The 19010-nt window shown below is 38.7% G+C and overlaps 1 protein-coding gene across 3 annotated transcripts in view; it reads right to left on the reverse strand.

Moving 5' to 3' along the window:
* Window positions 1-6518: 6518 nt before the first annotated feature.
* PRKG1 (protein kinase cGMP-dependent 1) overlaps window positions 6519-19010 on the reverse strand; it is an 892904-nt gene continuing 880412 nt past the window's right edge. For all 3 annotated transcript variants that reach the window (XM_084633959.1, XM_084633958.1, XM_084633960.1), the window contains exons 15-18: window positions 14367-14489; window positions 14208-14270; window positions 12895-12961; window positions 6519-9673 (exon numbers count right to left, since the gene is read on the reverse strand). In XM_084633959.1, the coding sequence (XP_084490085.1) occupies window positions 9575-9673; window positions 12895-12961; window positions 14208-14270; window positions 14367-14489 (352 nt within the window). In that variant the 3' untranslated portion in view covers window positions 6519-9574. The remainder of the gene's footprint in view (window positions 9674-12894; window positions 12962-14207; window positions 14271-14366; window positions 14490-19010) is intronic.

Raw genomic sequence — 19010 nt, forward strand, 5'->3', positions numbered from 1 at the left:
GTCCCATATAGACGGCACCACTGGTGTCATGGGACTGCTGGGGTGGGGATGAAAACATTTATTCAAAAACAAAGTAAGATATTTGAAGCTATGGTTGATTGAAACCTCCACCCAGCCCACAGAGAACAAAGTGGGCAATCATCAGTGTACCCAGAATATTCTTGATTTTGGTTTACTTGTGTCCGCGGGCTTTTGTCTTTTTAGTTTAACTGCTCAGGGCCTGCTTGGGGACCTGAACACAAGTCTTCACTTAGCACAGTTATGAGCCATATAAAGCCTGGATGTAGCAGTCAGTGGAGTTGCACCTGCATCTCCCCACCACTTCCTCTACCTACAGTTATGTTTCGCAAATACATTTTTTGAAATCTGGATTTTCTACTTTGATGCAGTAATGTTTAAATATTAAAAAAATAGTTTCTTTAGTCTATTTCTCCCTTTGCCTCACCATCCCTCATGACTTTAAACAGAAAAGTTACTGTGCTGGAGTGTGAGGAGGAAAATTGTTGGTGCCTGTCTTTTGCAGGGAGAAAGGGTCAGACAGACAGACAGGTACACACACACTTACAATTTACCAACACAATCCAGCCTTAAGCCCCTACCCCAACTTTCACACCTGGGCTCTCCCCATGCCTCCTACTGTCCTCCCACACACAATTAACCCCCACCTTCAAACAAGGGCTCTCCTTAATCACCCTGCTATTGTCAACCCCCCACTTTCACCCCAGGGCTGTCTCCCTCTCTTCTACTGCCTCCCGTGCCCTGAGCCAACCCCACCTTCAACCCAGACTCCCCTCCCTCCCTCTGCTCCCACATACAGCCCCAACCCCCACCTTCATCTCAGACTCCTCTCCCTCTGCCCCTCCACACCCAACCCCGATCTTCACACCCTGCTTCTCCTACCCCCTTCCCAAGGAGTCACCGCTGGCTCTCCCGTCGCACTTGGACTTGCCCCACAACTGCCCCTTGCCCCCAAACTGCGCTCTATCCCTCCCCGGAGTGCAGGGGAGAAGTTTCTGGGCCTTCTCAGTGGCAGGGGGTGGTGGCAGCCAGCCCCACTGTCACCATCCCTCGGCTCTGAGGGACACAGAGAACCAGCCTCCCCCACACTGCCCCCCAATGGCAGCTGAGGAGACACACACACACACCTGGGCTGAAGCTGCAGGGTCAAGACGGTGCCCAGGAGCCCACAGCTGGGCATCAGGGTTGCTGGGGGCCACATGCTGGGAGTCACAGCACTGCTGCTGCTACCCTGGAGAGCAGGGGAGACTCGGAGGTGGGGGGGGGTGAGGCGCTCGTGCCCCATGGGGAGGGCGGTGTGGCAGGATCAGCACCCCAGCACCGGGAACCCTCTCCCTGCACTATTTCTTTTTTTGGTCCATTCCTGCCACTCACTTCAACTGGGGCAGCTCACAGGATGGTGCTGGGCATTATGGGACTACTAGTGTTGCTGGCAGAGCAGGTCCAAGGGCCCCGGTGGAAGGCAGCTTCACGCGAACTACAGCTCCGAGCACACCTTGCAGCACATTGCTTGGCTTGGCCAGGGCTGGATTAACCCTTTGTGGGCCTCCAAATAGTCATCATGGGCCCCTTCCAAATGTGGGCCTGGTGCCATTGTAAACCCGGTACAGACACTGGGGGCATCTCCACTCTAAAATTTGAGTATTACCTCACTAAACAACAATACACCTTGAAAGCATTTGAAACAATAGGAGGAATGATTTTAAATTGTTAATCAGGCATTTCCACCCAATAGAGGGAGGAATGAGGAAAAAATAATGTAGCTAAATCTGATAATTTTGTAGGGGAAGCCTGGCAGACAGTTATAACAAACTAGTCAGCTGAAACTATCATCAGCATGACAATGGTTTTGAAAGTAAAATGAGGCCAAAAAATACTGCAGCTGGTTACCTGGGACCCTCTTTGTGTGACTCTTGTCCAGTTGCTGGAGGTTAGGCATTCTCTAATGAGTTGGGATTGAGAGTTCCTAAGTAACAAGGAGACTTTATTACCATAATTCATTCCATTGGCAGAGAAGGAGAAAGAATCCAATATAGAACTTGAGAACCACAAGGGCTGGGGAATTTAGGGATTTAAATACTTACTGTTTTATGCTATAATCCATAAACTCTGTCTTGAAGATAGCAGCAATAATGTTATGGATCTAGTAATTGTGGGTTCCATTCCTCAGAACAGTACTGCACATGGTTTCTCCTGACACTAATGTACAGTGACTTGGGGATAGTACCTAACTTTCCAGAGTATCTCCAGAGATGTGAAGGCTCTGAACCTTTGGTGCACAGGAGGTTTTTCATAAGCTTCATATAATGACAACTTTCCTAAGGGAGAAAAAAGAGGAGCTAGGTAGTGAAAAACCACTTTCTATAACTATTCCTCATGGGATAGTTGTCTCCTCTATCCAGAGTGAATTTCGATCTGAGATCCCTTTTCCCCCCTATCAGTAGGCAGATTGTAGAAGAGTAGAAAAGTGCTTGCATTTGGGTGATTAACTGATGGCATTTAATTTGTGTGAATATAAGAGAATAGATTTTTTTACTGAGAATTTATTTTGCTTCTGAAACTTGAACTTGGAAAACCATGCAATAACATTGCTCAAGAGTGGCATTGTTGCTATAATGTAAGTCTCTTAGGGCCTGACTCCACTCCTATTCAAGTCAACTGCAAAATTCCTCTTGATTTCATCTGAAGCTGGATGGGGCTTTATTATGGGAATTACTCCAAGCTATAAAAAGGAGCGACATCTTTAATGTGATGCAGGCAGATGTTTGTTAAAACAGAATGATATATCACAATGGTGGTGGCATAAAATGCATTAGTGGCTGTGGGTGGGAGGCTCCAGCAGGTATTTATTTTCCTTCCACCTGGCCAATTTACTTAATTCATTCTCATTCCTTTGAACAGACTTTCTCTATTTACAGGGAGTGCAGTTTTATTCATTTTATTCATTTCCTTTACTAAGGTTAGATAAAAATATCATTAAACTATCATCAGCATGAAAATGGTATTAAAAGATTGTTTTGAAAGTAAAATGAGGTTAAAAAATACTGCAACTATACCATCTTCATCAAAGCTTTGCAGATCATAAATGCTAATTCCCTTAAGGCTTGGGTGTTTACTTCAGAAGATACAACCCTTTAATTAGAACTACAGTATTGACCACCCACATACAGTGTTATTGATACTCTTGTTACCTTGTGCTAGGGTATTGTCAGATCTTGTAAGCAAAGCAGGATCAGGCCAGGTCAGTAATTGGATGGGCATCCTTCAAAGAACACATCAGGTGTTGCAGGAAGTGGTGTAGGCAAGACACTTCTCTTTGAATCAGTGATGAAACATTGTTGGAGCATGGTGTTTTAGGTATTGTGCCGCTGTTTCTCAGATGAGATGTGAAACCATGATCTTTATATTTGTATAGTCATTAGAGAACCCATGACTTCATGTTATTTTTAGCATAGAATAGCTAACATCACCTCTGGCCAAAATCTGATTCTGGTAATTATGTGATGACACTAAATTATCTTTGTAATTTTCAACTGAATTAATCTTTACATTTCCTAAACTGTTGCTGTAAAGCAGCTGTTGCATTCTATGTCAGATGTGGCTGCATATCAGTAGTGCATGAAGTGATCCCTGTGTACAGTATCTCTTTTCTAGCCTATAGGACTGTTGGGGTACTTCATTAATTTTGTAAATTACTTGAGCTATTTAGATCCATTCAAATAGGGCCATTTTTATCTGTCTACAAACTGCAACATTTGCAATAACCAGATCCTGAAAACAGTTATGATATTTTCTCAGTATCTCCCCATATATCAAGTTTCAAGGGGGGCTTTCCTTACTGGGGGGCTGAAGGATAGTTTCTCTTACTTGGATCTTTATTTCACTTCCTTCAGTATTTGCTGCAAAGCATTTAAGCATCTGCTTGACTTCCATTTCAGTGGGATTTACACAGATGCTTAAATGAGTTGCTCCATAGGGAAGGGCAGTTATTGTACACATTGAGCTTTTAGCACACAAACTCAGGCCCTAATCTTGCTATTTTGCAAGGTCCACATTTACTACTGAGATGATGAGATCAGGCAGTAACTCCTCATATCCTGAGCACGGTGGCATTGGAACAGTTTATATAGTGGGGGTGCTGAAAGCCATTGAACAAAACTGTAAATCCTGTATAAGATGGAAACAACTTCAAGACAGGGGGTGTTGCTGTTCAAGCACCCCTGACTCAGCATTGCAGAACTCATGTGGCTTTCTAATTACAAAGCTGAGACCTACATTACAGCATTGTCTGTGGGTAGGCTTGAAGTAATCCACATTTTCCTGGCATATTGTCCACGGTTGGTCAGTCACTATCTCTAGACATGACAGGGATAAGGGACAGCCATGACAGACTACTTTTTGTTTTAACGCCATCCATCTGTTTTCATTTTCGTAGCACATGTACTATTTATGGTCAAACAGTATTCTTCGGGATTCAGTTTACTTTTTTTGGAAGTATATTTGTTTTCAGTATGCATGTTACATATATATTTATGTAAACAGAGAAACACAGATATAACAGTAGAGGTACATAATTCTTTTACAACCTCTAATAATTGTACACACACATAAATAGATGGTACCATAAATACATTCAAGTATGCCATCTAACATATCTGTGATATTCAAATGAAACATCACACTTCAGTCACCATGGAAATCTCGCCTCTTCAGTATGGTCACCTTGTGTCTGTTTTAGATAAGGACATGACTGCATTAATGCTTTAAGAGTACTCAGTCTAGAAGTACTTTCTAACAATTGTTAGATCATGTGTCAGCATGTATCATCATAAAATATAATAAAATATGATTAGATTCTGATTTGAAGTACAACTTGTACAAAACTAGAAATCTGACATCGCAGAGCACATCAAAACAATGTTCAAAAGTAATTATTTTTATTTCAACTCTATAAAGTATACAACAGGCACTCAGCAATTACAGCTGCAGGGAAAATACAGAGCAAAACAAAAGCAGTTAAGTTTACAAAAAAAAGTTCTTAAATCTACATCAAAAGAGTGCAACTGGTCAATGACCATTTGATGACAGACATTGTATTTTGACAAACAAAAAACTCTTTCATGTAGAATCCATTGTAAGAAGAAAACCAAAGAATTATAGCCATAAGAATACAAAAGAAACAACCAGTGTAAAAACAGCATACATTGGAATAAGTATGGTAGGCAACTCTGAATGAAATTTCCCTTTGCTAGTAAAGCCTGAAACATTTGAGAAATTGTCAAAGTCTCAGTACTATGTCTGTTTATGTAGTAGACAGTTATGGAAGAAGAGAACTAATAACATACTTTCAATATTTAGCTTTCTAGGTGTGTTGAGAGCTTGCCTCAGAAATGATTTGCATATACAAGAGCTCATATAAAGCACTGATCCTGTTTTGTTGAGTGGTGCAACAAGATATTTCTTTTGTAGTCATTGGTTTCACGTTGAGATGTGATTTTGTTTGGTGTAAATTACAGTTAATTGCTAATCATTTGTCTGTGTGGAACATTTGTAATGGAGTGTATAAAATACGATATGTTAGAACTTTACTGCACTATAGTTTTTTAAATCTGCACAGCTTAGCAAAACAGGAATACCTGTATACAGACTGATAGTATGTCATATATTAATTTGACCTGCACGTACATTTATACATTTCACAGAAATGACGCTGTATCTCATTAACAGATTCACAGCTCTGGTACATTTAACAGAAATAAGAGAACAACTTCATCATTTCTGTAATTCTTCAATATTATATAATAAAGGCTTATAAATTGTTAGCAGAAAGAACTGTAAAACGCAGCAAGCTAAGAAAGGACAACATTTTGAGGTGTGTTTGTCTTTGTCATGCAGCATAACACCAAATTTGTATTTTTATAGGATGCCATGAATTTAAGGCACTTGCAACAATGCCAAATAGCTAGGTCATGTTCTAAACTATGGAACAGATGAATAAGAGTACAGTTGACAAAGTTCAATAATACTGACAATTATGACATTAATTCAAGTTTACTTTGATCTAAAACATTACATTACAAATAAGAAAAATGAAGTAATAATGCCATGGAACTCCAAATAAAAAGTTATATGAGTACCACAAAATATCAACACGAAGAATATCTATTTACATAAATATTTGCTTATGGTCCTATTGTTAAATAAGAGGGTTTTTTTTATGAATAATGCAGCAGTGTAATGAGCTACAGATCATCTGTATCTTATGAACCCAGTGCTAACACACTTGTTTTAAATATGGTAGCTGATTTCTCCTTATGTAAATACATCATCTTTCCATACATGATAAAGGAGGCAAAAAAAAAAAGGCAAGTGGAAATACTGAGGCCATCAATTTATGTGAATGTATATATGTAAATCAAATATATTAATTATAAATGAAGGGGTTATTCATATACATATGATAATTTAAGTTATTTAAAATATACTTGGTAAAGAAGATGAAAGTTGAGTGAAGATTTATATCAAAATAAATTTGTATTAATACACAGCATGCCATAGGATTTGGATATTATTGTATGTGGCACAAGGACAAAACTGATAGGAACAAACAAAAGTAATTGATAACAAGCTCATTTTGAAACATTCTTCCTGTATTGTTTTCAGTTCACCCAAAAAATATTGTGACACTCTTTTCTCTTGGCAGTTCTTCAGTTCATTGTAACTGATAGTTGAATCCCAAGTACTCATACCATAATGACTATTTAGAATTGAGAGAGATGATAAACTCTTGTTCTTCATGTCCTTATGTATAACAAGAAAGTCAATTAACAAATTAAACAAGTTTCACTGTCCAATATGGCCACATCACTCCATGTCAGACAATGGGGGTGAAGGGATCCAGTTTTAATGCAGAAATAAGGTGAATACACTTTTTTTTTTTTTTACTAAGATGACTATGAGACTGTTTTAGCCCTAGTATCTAGTGTCTGCTTTCGGACAGTATTTTAAATCCCTATGTTAAATGTTTAAAATTAAGTATATGGTATACTTGTTGTATACAAGTAGTTCCTCATAGATGTAATTATTATTATTTTTATGATTGCTTCAGAGTGTACAAACTTTAATGCAATGCCACACATGATTAATGAATAGCAGAAGTAATTTGCAGTTATGTTGTGCTGCTGATATTGCCTCATCCTACTATATGTAACTGTAAAAATAAATTAAATAGGTTAGTTAAAGGAAACTGCGGTAAGTGAGGCTTTCTAGTCTGCTGGCAAATTGTAGACATGATGTTGGTATATTCATTATTCTACTTTGACAATGTTATCCTTAAAATGCTTTATTAAGCCAGTGTATGTCCTTATGAATATGAAAACCTGCTAAAATGTATTCATGGTAGGCATTCTATTATTGATAAATCCCCTACTATTTGCTTCTCCTGTATTTAAAGGTAAAGACAAAAATGCCACAAAATCTTCACAGGGGCCTGCTCCTGTTGAAGTCAGTAGTGAAACTTCTATTGATTTCAGTGGGATAAGATCAGATCCTAAATTTCCATGCTTTGCAAAATCACGTATGCTATTAATATGCTGATGTATTAGGACACGTACAGTGGTCACCACAAAAAACTAACATCTGCTAACTTTTACCGCACAGTGTTATTTGGGATTACCATAGTCTTCCCGTAAATTTAGAACAGGAGATATCCATAATAACTGTGTGGTACCAAATGTGGGAAATGTTGATCTTTTAACGGCTTCAATACATATATAATGTGTTGGAGCACAATAAATTAAGTCACATATTTTGACTCTATAACATGGTATAATCAGATGTGGCATCATATGCTGCTCCAATGAATATAATGGGGCCCTGGTAAAATCTATTGCAAATTCTGAAAACTAATGCCTCTTATAAATGTGAGGGGGTAAACTTACATTCAATCTAACACATCTCTGATTAGTTGGCAAATAAGGTTTGATTTTTTTCTCATATCATTGTAGATCAGGATTGACTCCACTGATGTCCTGGAGTTACAGTGATGTAAAAGCAGTTGAAGTGAGAAAAGAATTCAGGCCTATAGTATCCTTTTCCCTTGTCTTTTTTATAGCAGTTTGTGGTGGCTTAATTCTATAGCCATTGCAGCACCTCAGTATAATCACTGAAGTGTCTGTGTACTGCAGATATACATGCCAGCAGATCTCTCACAAATACAGTAGACCTGTGTTGCTCTCACATTAGTTTTCCACTTATGTGGTCTGTCATCAGAATGCCATCCATTACTCCAGGCAGAGTATTAGGATTCATTGTTATAATACTATGTTGTAACTGAAAACGTTGGTTTAGTTACATTTTGAAATATAGTGCTAAAAATATAGCGCTAAAAATATAGCCAGGTCATCTGCAAACTGCCCTCGGTATTGATATATTGTTAAAGAAGCAGGAAAAGTAAGAATACTATGATGGCTCCCAAATACTGCAGAGTAAAAGCAGAGAAGATGCAAATGTGGAGACTTAAAGGATTCTCTGTTTTTAGAGCATCACTAAAGATGATGTCTCTTGCTACATATCTCTGAAATGCTTATTGACTGTTGAACATTTATATTCACAGATGAAAGACGTACATAGCACCTATACAGTATGTTACGGGTCTTAGATTTTCTTCCTTGGGCTCTAAAAGCTAAGGGTTATTTTAAGATTAGTCTTTATTTCTAATAATTAATAAGACCAGTCGGTTGTTGTCATTCTATTTCTAGGACCGTTATTTAAGCACAGTTTTTTAATATGTAGAATGAATAATAATGATTTTTTCATGCAAATATTTATTGTACCAAAAGGAAAAAAAAAGTTTGTTACATCATGTTCTCAGTTGTATGCGAAAACCGACCCATACCTGCCTTAACAGTTCTCAACAGAATCTGTAGCAGTTGTGCTTTTGTTGTATCAGTTTAAAAAATCTGTCAGAAAGAGAAAGGAAAGGTAACATTCAGTCTTGTCATGAACACTGCTTGAAAAAAGGACAACTTTTAGCACTGCTTTGACATGAACTCATTGACCAATTGTTTTGTGGTCCTCCTTTGTATTCACAGTGGCCTGCAGTAAAAGACCCTACAAACTCACTCTGAAGTGTGGGAGTACCCCACATTCTGTACCATAGATAACTATAGTACATAATAAGTTACTATTTGAGCCTACTGATAATTCTAGCTGTAAAATACTGGCTTTAAGTGTATCTTACACTATTATCTTTCAAATTATAATTAGAGCATAGCAAGATAATTGCAGTGATAGAAAACATATTTCTTTACTGGTGAAAAGGCTTGCTTCAGGACCACCATGTCAACTGCTATTTTAAGTTCAAACATAAAACATGTGAAGAGCACTATTGTCATCTAAGCAATAAGTCCTAATGCCACTGTAGTTACTGTAGCAGCATCAATCAAGGCATCATGGTGACCCCGAGCACTAATCCTCCCCAATTCCTTCAGTTTTGCTGGCAGCTGTGTCTCAGGAAGCTGTCTTCAGCAAGGCAGAAGCAGGTAAGAGAAAAACATTAAAAGTCTATATCCCATCCTGAGTTGTCATCAGGTGGCGGTTCATCATTGTCCTCAGGGAAACTGTCGAAATTGCTTGTGTCCGTCGGAGATGCAACCTATCAAATGAACAGTTAATGTGTTTACATCAGTTGCTTTTGATTTTAACAAAATCTTTGTTTAGGGACCTTTAGGAAGACCATTTTCCTATCTCAAAACAATGCTCTTTCAACATCATTCACTAAACTAACACATTTTATCTGTGGAAAAGCTCACTAGTTAAATATGACTAGTAAAAGCTCTCAAAGAAAAGGGAGAGCAAATACATCTGTACCTTGGCAATACTGTCATCTAAAAGCTACCACTGCTAGGGTATTTATTTAGGTTTTTTTAGAAATGTATAACAAAAATTAAAAAGTGACTATGCTGATATCTGGTTTCAGAGTAACAGCTGTGTTAGTCTGTGTTCGCAAAAAGAAAAGGAGTACTTGTGGCACCTTAGAGACTAACCAATTTATTTGAGCATAAGCTTTCGTGAGCTACAGCTCACTTCATCGGATGCTTATGCTTATGCTCAAATAAATTGGTTAGTCTCTAAGGTGCCACAAGTACTCCTTTTCTTTATGCTGATGTCTATGTGCATTTGATGTAATTAAAAAACTATGGTGGTGCAAAAAAATCCAGTGGTTTCCTCAGATGAAGAAAATAACCAAAGATGTAAGATCAAATAAGACCCCCAGAGTACTCCACACCCATAAAAACAAAGCATATCAACAGTGTCCAACCACTCCCACAAATACCAGTTATTATCATTCTCCTCCCATACAAAAAATCTAGTGTAAAAAGATGGACCTTGCAGCATGCTCTGTATGCTGAGACAGGCCAATTTTAAACCACAGAGTGGGTGAATTATAAAGGTCAGGGCCCACCAAAGAAGTTCACAATGACAGCTCCCCTTCTTTTATAGGAAAGGAGAGCCATTTTAACTAGCTCAACTGATGCAGTTGAGGTGGTATGGCATAGGGAGAGGGGTTGTCTCTCAATAGGGCAGGTTCCAAGCTATTTCTAAAGCAAAGCCAATACTTGTACTCTGCTTGGAAAATAAGAGGTAGCCAATACAGATCCCAAGGCACTGTGCTCCCAAAAGATTGTGTGCTAAGCAGACTACCACATTTTGCACCAACATCAATTTCCAGGTTGATTTAAAGTTAGGGTTGCCAGCCCTCCAGGATTGGCCTGGAGTTTCCAGGAATTAAAGATTAATTTTAGTTAAAGATTATCTCATGCGAAGAAATCTCCAGGAATACGTAGCATCTGGAGGGTGCATTGCCACAATCTAAGGGCTACAACATAAGGGATATAATTAAGTTCTGGATGGCATAATGTCCTCTTGAAGGAGGCTGTTATTGGATGGCACACAGACATCTTAACTGGATGAAAGGATTCAATCCAAAATTAATAAGTGCCCCTCATTTGCATCAATACTTATTAGCTCCTTAATATATTTTGGAAGGAATTATGATCCTTAAAAAATATATGTCTGACTCTTCTGAAAAATATGTGAACAGTTTAATTGAAGACTGTGGAATGCATTGTTTTACAATACGGTAAAATTTTTTGTTAGCAACAATCTTTCACAGGGGACTGCCTGCGATAAGTGATGAACACAACAAGCCCCGTCATCGAGCATCATATCGACAGTGAGCTCCCTTGCAGTGCAACTAGTAACTGTTAAAGACACATTGTCAAGTCAGATTTAGCACAAATATATATATACATTTTATATAAGCAAATATTTACAAAACTGTAGAAATGTTTCTATTAAATTAAAAATCCAATAGAAACATTTTTAAACACAAACACTTCCTGGTGTTTCCACCTAAACTTTGCAGCATTCTGCTAGTAGTGCACATAAGCCCAAATATGAAATAAATAGATATTGACAAACAAGTGAAATTGACCAGTTTGTTTTCATTGGCCATACTGAGAGAAAGTTAACAAACAGAATGAACAGCAGATTTTTAAAAAAGAAGAATCAGTTTTAATATCTGTTACTGTCTTCAAGAAGTAAATAAATAGAATACAGGCTTTAACAGGGTTCAAAAAAAGAACTAGATAAATTCATGGAGGATAGGTCCATCAGTGGCTGTTAGCCAGGATGGGCAGGGATGGTGTCCCTAGCCTCTGTTTGCCACAAGCTGGGAATGGGCAACAGGACATGGATCACTTGATGATTACCTGTTCTGTTCATTCCCTCTGGACACCTGGCATTGGCCATGTCGGAAGACAGGATACTGGGCGAGATGGACCTTTGGTCTGACCCAGTATTGCCGTTCTTATGTTCACAAATATTATTTTAAACATTACTGGCAGTGCCCCTTACTCTGAACCTTTTTTGGGGGGTACAGACTCCTTTCAGTCACTGAGTGACTGCATCTTCCCCATCTCATACAGAGAGGGGAGGGCACAGGATTCTTCTGCTCTGTCACAGTTAAGAGAAGGAACAACTTGGCACTGAAGTAGGGTCATACAGCCTTGTACAATGATCATGACATCTGCTGATGTATCTGTGCTGCCCATCTCTGTGGGTGAAGTGAGTAGCAAAGTGCAATTAAATAAGATTGTTAAATTTCACTCTGATGCTGATGTTTCTGAAGATGGAGAATGGGAAAAGGATTAAATTGACTTTTCCCTTTAAATTAAGTTTCCCTTCAGGCTCTGTGGGTAAAGAGCTCCCAGAAAGGCATCAGCCTAAGAGCTCTGCTGTAAAACAAAACTAACTTGTATTGTAGCCTGTTTTCTCTCGAGTCCTTTCCCAGTTAACTGTAACTGACTTGTCTACAAGTTCTTTACATAGTATATGATGGCTGAAAAAAGGAGAAGAGGCACAAAGAGGGTTGGAAGGGGAAATAGTGCATAGAGGAAAGCCCAAAAGAAGAGAAGAGCAAAAAGAAAGAAAAAAAGACAGAACAGAGAGAAAAAAGATAGGAAATATTGAGAGATCAAAAACCCTGTGGTGCAGAAGGAGAAGAGGCAAAGAGAAAGAAGAACTCATTTAGTGACAGGCTCACCCCACTTCAGCTGCTGGAAAGAACATTTAATCACAGGGCCTCCCGATGAAGACTCAGCCACAAGACAAAATGTATTTGACATTAATAAAAGAAAACCTGTCATAAGTGATCTTTTTTTTACTGGTCTTTGGTAAGTATCTTCAGACAAGTTTCGCTGCGTGCTACTATTACCTCTACTAAGGTATAGGTATACTGGAACTTTACACAAATGACACAGAGGAAACCATTCCTGATTGACTGGCAAGGACAAAAGTAAGAAGTGTACTTACACTTGGTACTATAGGAGGTGTCAATGTACCTTTTCTTAACCCTTCCCAGTTAAAGCCCTCAAACCATCTAGAAAGGGGATAATGTTAGGACAAATCAAGATGTTAGATATACAGCTCAAATATCACTGTAACACACATAACATGATTCAAATAGCTTAAAACAGATTTTTAATTCCGACATGCAGTTTCTTCAGATCATCTGATTTATAGTCATCATAATTTTTCTGTTGATTTTATGAAATACATTTTTGAAGTTTTTCTTTATGCAAACCAAAATATGCACAGAAATCTCATGGTGATGTAAAGGGTGGCGTAAGTTACACATGATTTGAAAAGTGCACTAGGTGACATCCTCCTGACTGCTCAGGGTGTGACCTAGCCAGTCTTCACTACAGGTGTCCTGACAGCTTCTTCTTACCTCCTGCAGGGTCTTTGTGGGTTCCACACTCCCAAAGTTCTTTATTCAGATCCTCTGAGCCAGACTGTAGCTCAGGCTGCAGGCCTGCACAGATTATAAGGGAAAGTAGCACAGCACTGTCCCCATGCCTTTGTGGTGCCTCCACAGACCTTAGATCAGGTTGCATAGGAGTAAGGGGTTGCTCAAACAGTTAAGCAGAGAGTGGGTAGAGTCATGGCTCCACCACCCAAAATAGTGGCCAGCACAGCTAAACTGATTGGGGATGAGGTGGGGGAGAACTGTCTACGGGGCTACCCTCTTGGAGCAAGGAGGAAGCAGTGAAAGACTCATACCACTTTCACAGGGCAGAGTGGAAAGGCAAATTTTTTCCTTCCAATAGATGCTGGCACTCCATGCTCTGTTTTACCTGCTATTGATATGTCAAGCAGAGTGGAGACTGCGCCCATGACTGAACTACTGAGACCAAGAAGAGCAAGTGAAATATCAGTCAGAGGCTCTATACTATCAGTGCCAATGGAATAGGATCAACAGGAACTATAGGCTTAACCACGGGGGCATAGGCACAGTTTAAAAGCAAAAGATGACTTTGGAAACTGGTGGCATATACAAGGGGGTTAAAAATAAACTGATGGTGACTTAATTTTCCATATTGCAAAATGCCATTTGGATGCAAATTTAAGGAAAAAAGCTCATTCACTTAACATACTACCCTATTTGCCATGTAAGGAAGGCTAGAATAGACTCCAAAATATGAAAAGACTGCTGACATAATGTAAAATAACCTAACATCCAAAGAACCAGTTAGAAGAGAAATGTTTTCAGAAGTGTTTTGTGTCTGAAATGAACAATTTTTCCATATGAAAGCAATTAATTGATAGTTGTGAAACACACTTACTTGTGCTTTTGGATATCTTTTACTCCATTTTTCAAGTTCCCTAACCTTTCTGATGGATTGTCCCTATAAAGAGAGTGACAAAGTTGTTTAATAATGTTTTTTCAGAAAGACATATTTCTTTACTCATAAGATAAAGGTTATTGTATTTAAAGTATTTACCTGCATAGTTTTTTAATTAAATTAGCAGCATTTTTGGCAATCTTCTTTGGAAATTCAATCATGTCAATCCCCCTTAATATGATGTTATAGGTCTTCATGGGATCTGGGCCTGAGAAAGGTGGACTTTAGGAAGTGGGAGGAGGGTGGAAAGTGAAAGTTAAAGGTCTGTCTTTAAATCTCATACCATCCTATTATACAACAAATCAGAGGAGATAAATTACAAAAGTAATAATATTTCTTATCCTGTGCTCTCAGGAATATTGAAAGGCTGGACCATTAACATTTTATTTTATATCCTTTAGGAAGTTCTCCAGGATGTTCCCTTTCATCTCCAAAGTCCATGCCATGGTAATCCCTTCTACGGCCAAAGAGTTCTGGGTGTGGTTTTGTCTGGACTTCATCAATGTTGCTCCAAGGGTTGGCAGGAGAGGGAATTAAAGAGCAATTAAAGGCAGTCCTTCTTCCATATGGGCTAAACATCCTATTTCAGCCGTGATCCCATGTTCTGCCAGCCTAAGAAGCAAGTGGCTGGACTCAGTCCTGATCTCAGGTCCCCTGTTTCCTGACTTACTTTTGTACTACACTTATTATATAATCACTTTTCAAATGACACTGGATAGAGGATGGAATAAATACTCTCATTTAAAAGCACAAAGACATGTCAGAGTACAGTGATAGGTGAACAAAATGCCCTTAAATATGGATGGTATAGGTTGTTCACTTTGGGCTAGATTGTGACTTGGACTACAAACCCATAAAAGAGAGTAAGAAATCCCCTCTTACACCTTAAGGCAGGTTACCCAGGTCTTGGGGTCAGATGCATAGGAGTAAGTGGGATTAACTCGCTTTCTCCCTACCAGAAGCAAGTGGAGAAGGGGTGAGAAAAAGTTAGACGCCTTGCTCAATGGCCAGAATAGCTGAGCCAGAACAGAGTGAGGAGTAATTTACTGCTGGCTTATTACCCCCAAGAACAAGAAAGAGGCAAGGAAAGAGCTGTGACTCCATGCTATGTTTCTCTGAGTGACAATATTTTCCAAGGTTAGTGTAGTTTACGTACCACGTAGGGCTATGCCTAAAGTCACAATCTAGCCCTGTCTCATGGGGGAAATTCATCCAACACCAGTGGCAGATTCAGACCCATCTTGACAGTTAAATTTTCACTATCCTACAGAAAAAAAGCATTTTGTAGAGCTAGCAAACTGAAGTGTTGTACAATCTAAATTCTCAAAGAGTCTTTTCTAACTTATTTGCACATCTTTAGACCATGAGGTCCTCTATGCACGATAAATTTGGACAAGTAGCAATATAACAAACAATATCCATCCTCTTTGGGAACGTTATGAAGAAAAGGGTATAATGAAGCTGTTGTGTATTTTTGATAAATGTAACAAAGCTATGCTGGGGACAGTCCAGGGCCCTATGATCCTTGGTGTCTTTCTCTGTAGCTGGGGAGGCTGGGTGTACGGCCAGTGTGTTTGTCACTGTGTGGATCCACTGGATAAAATCATTGCATAGGAGGTGCACATGGGCAGCAGATAGTACTACAGCTCCTGAGGATGAGAAGATGCTGCTCCTTCCAATTAATTTTGAAGTTACATTAAACAGCCTTCAAAGAAATATATGGGACTAGTATTTTCAGTAGCAAGACCTTGAATAATGAGACATTGTACAGAAGTTTCTGTACCTTCAGCAAGAGTAGTTTATAAGACTAAATGCATGTATTCCTCTGATGCACAGTCATCTAGGGATATTTAAAATACTTAAAATATTTAAAAATTGTTTGTAAACATGTAATACTGTGAAATACTATGTTGTTCTGCATAGATTTTTAAGTTATTGTATATTTAAGATGTAAGTATTTTTTATAAGATATGTGTAATGTAAGAAAATATCAATTTAAAAATGCATATGTTCTGTACAGAAGTTCAATGGCCAAAAGTAAGATTCAAATTTGTTATATTTCTTTGAATTTAAAGTTTTACAAGAGTATTGAGGGTAGACCTGATAGATATATTCCCAATAACGGATGGTCTAGTGAAGATGAAACAGTCACTAGCTGCTTCTTGTCTGTAATGCTACATCTAGAGCATTGAAAAATGACAGGTAACAAAATTTAGAACTGACACAGAAATATATGTTTACATAAAGTATATGTGAAATTCAGTTTCAAAATTGATTCAAATTTTAAAGGGATCTACACTGGTGGACAAATAACGGGAACATTGTTATCCTTTAGCATAGTTATCTGTGTTAAAGGGTACCCTTAATGTGTGTGTAAGAACACTATATAGGCTAGTGGGGATTTAACACACAGGCTGAGGGTGGTATGTCTTTCTAAGATACTATATTGGTTCAAAACTGGTGCCATGGGAAAGTGATCTTCATGCTTCCTGCATATCAGGAGTATTTTCCAACCCCATTGGCCATGTATAAGGCTAACATTTTGTCACGGAAGTCACAGAATCTGTGACTTCCAAAGATCTCCATAACTTCAGCCTGCGGCAGCTGGGAACTGCAAGATCCTGGTGCCCTCTCTGACTTCAGCCAGAGGCAGCGGAGGCTCCCCGAACTGCCGCGGGCAATGGGAGAACCCCACAGCTCCCAGCCACCACAGGCGACGGGGACCCCATAATTTCCAGCTGTCGTGGGCAGCAGGAGGACCCCCCGCAGCTCCCGGCTGCCACGGGCGGTAAAGGGTACCCTGCAGCTCCCAGCTGTCTTGGGTGGCGGGGGCGCTCCGAGCCGCTGCGGGGGGATTCTGCAGCTCCTGGCTTGGCCCCCTTGCAGGTCCCAGCCACTGCAAGTGGTGCTCTGAGCCCCCATGGGTGGGGGCCCGAGAAGAGCTCCCAGCCAGCCCCACAGCTACCCAGCAGCTCCCCATTTTGTCATGGATATTTTTAGTAAAAGTCAGGAACAGGTCAAGGGCAATCAAGAAAAATTTACGGAAGCCCATGACCTGTCCCTGACTTTTACTAAAAATATCCATGACAAAATCTTAGCCATGTACAACTTTGTTTTTACCTCCTGCTGAAGCCAAATGATATAAGCCACTACCAGGAAATCAGAGTTAATGGATCGTTATGACAAATGCTATGTGCCTGCAGTATGTGCATTAAATGAATTTAAACATACAGATGATGCCATTTTTATACCATGATAATAAAATCCACATGATATTTGTGGGTTTTTGACAAAATCTATGTATAATTATTAACAGCATATACAACATTTAACAGAGAATTTGATTAAATTATAAATAGGCTTGGAAGGATTCAAATTTTATTGATAAATACAGGTAAACTTCAATTTCACTATGCACACATAAGACAATGAAAAATATTTCCATTGATAATCTAAATCTGTAGATAGGCAAAGCAAGAAAAATGCTGCTTGAGAACTTAGTTTGAGTTAAGAAATTTACTGTTGTCTATTTTGACATTTGATGTTGACCATTTGTATTTTAACTGTTATAAAGCTTTAACTTTTTGAATCTCAAAATCAATTGTCATTTAATAATTACTGCTGATTCTCCTATTATCTGACCCCCATTACTTCCCGCAACTGTGAAAATTTAAATGGATAAAAATAGAAAACATTCTTAAAATAAATATTGATACTATCAATGGAAATTATTAAAAAAGAACTGAATTATAGGTAACTGGACTATGTTTTATGGTAACATTAAAAAATAAATTATTCAATAGGATGTTTGCTCTGTAGAGTTTGTTCTGATTGTATAATTTATTTCCGACATCCATTCACAGATCTCTGAAAAGACGCAGGGGTTTTTTTTAGCAACAAGTGCTGATGGGGTGTATTTTCACTTCTGAGTGCCCATAGGGATTAGAAATTGAACTGTTTAAAGTGGAGTCTGGGTATGCCTTTTTAATTATTTATAGCTTTTAATGAAAACTTAAATTTGACCTTTTGTCATAGTTCAGGGACTTTACTATGCAGAATCTGTGATAGTAATACTGACTTTGTACCTAGCTTGTTGAGTCTGTTCTGCATCTTCTATCCCAAATGTGATTCATTGCTGGTGTTTTTAATAAGTTCCTTTAGGGAACTCTATGTAAATGGAAACATTCTAATAAATTTCTGAATCATGGAAATAGTAGTAACCTTTTATGTATAAAACAGATACTAAAGTAAACATTTTAAAAATTGTTCAAATGATTCTGTAGAATACACTAGATAACTATAACTGGGCTACTTACCTGTTTGAGACTCTCATTTGAAAAAGCTGCATTATTTCAATGTTAATGGCTCAACTCTCCCCTTATTCAATATATGTAACTCCTATTGACAGTGGTAGGCAAAGGAGGAGGAGTTTATGACCCCACACAATAAGAAATATTATAGCTTGTGTATTATAACTTTTCTGGACGTTGCTGTCCTTCATGCCACCAATGAGCTGTTCTCAGCGAGGAATGGAAGTAACATTAGCTGTTGACTTAGAATAGCTAAGAAACACAAATTGATGGGCATGCCTGTGTCCTGGCCCACAGGAGGAAGTTAACTTTAAGGGATGGGATGAGACAGGGTCATGTTCCTGTTCCCCTCCTGCAGAGCTGGCCGGATGCCTATTGGAGAGCCTGGTGTATTCTCTCTTGTCTGCCACTGGCATATATCTCGAACCTCATC

Source organism: Lepidochelys olivacea (genome assembly GCF_965140295.1).
Source record: "Lepidochelys olivacea isolate rLepOli2 genome assembly, chromosome: 7".
NCBI classification, from domain to species: Eukaryota; Metazoa; Chordata; order Testudines; family Cheloniidae; genus Lepidochelys; species Lepidochelys olivacea.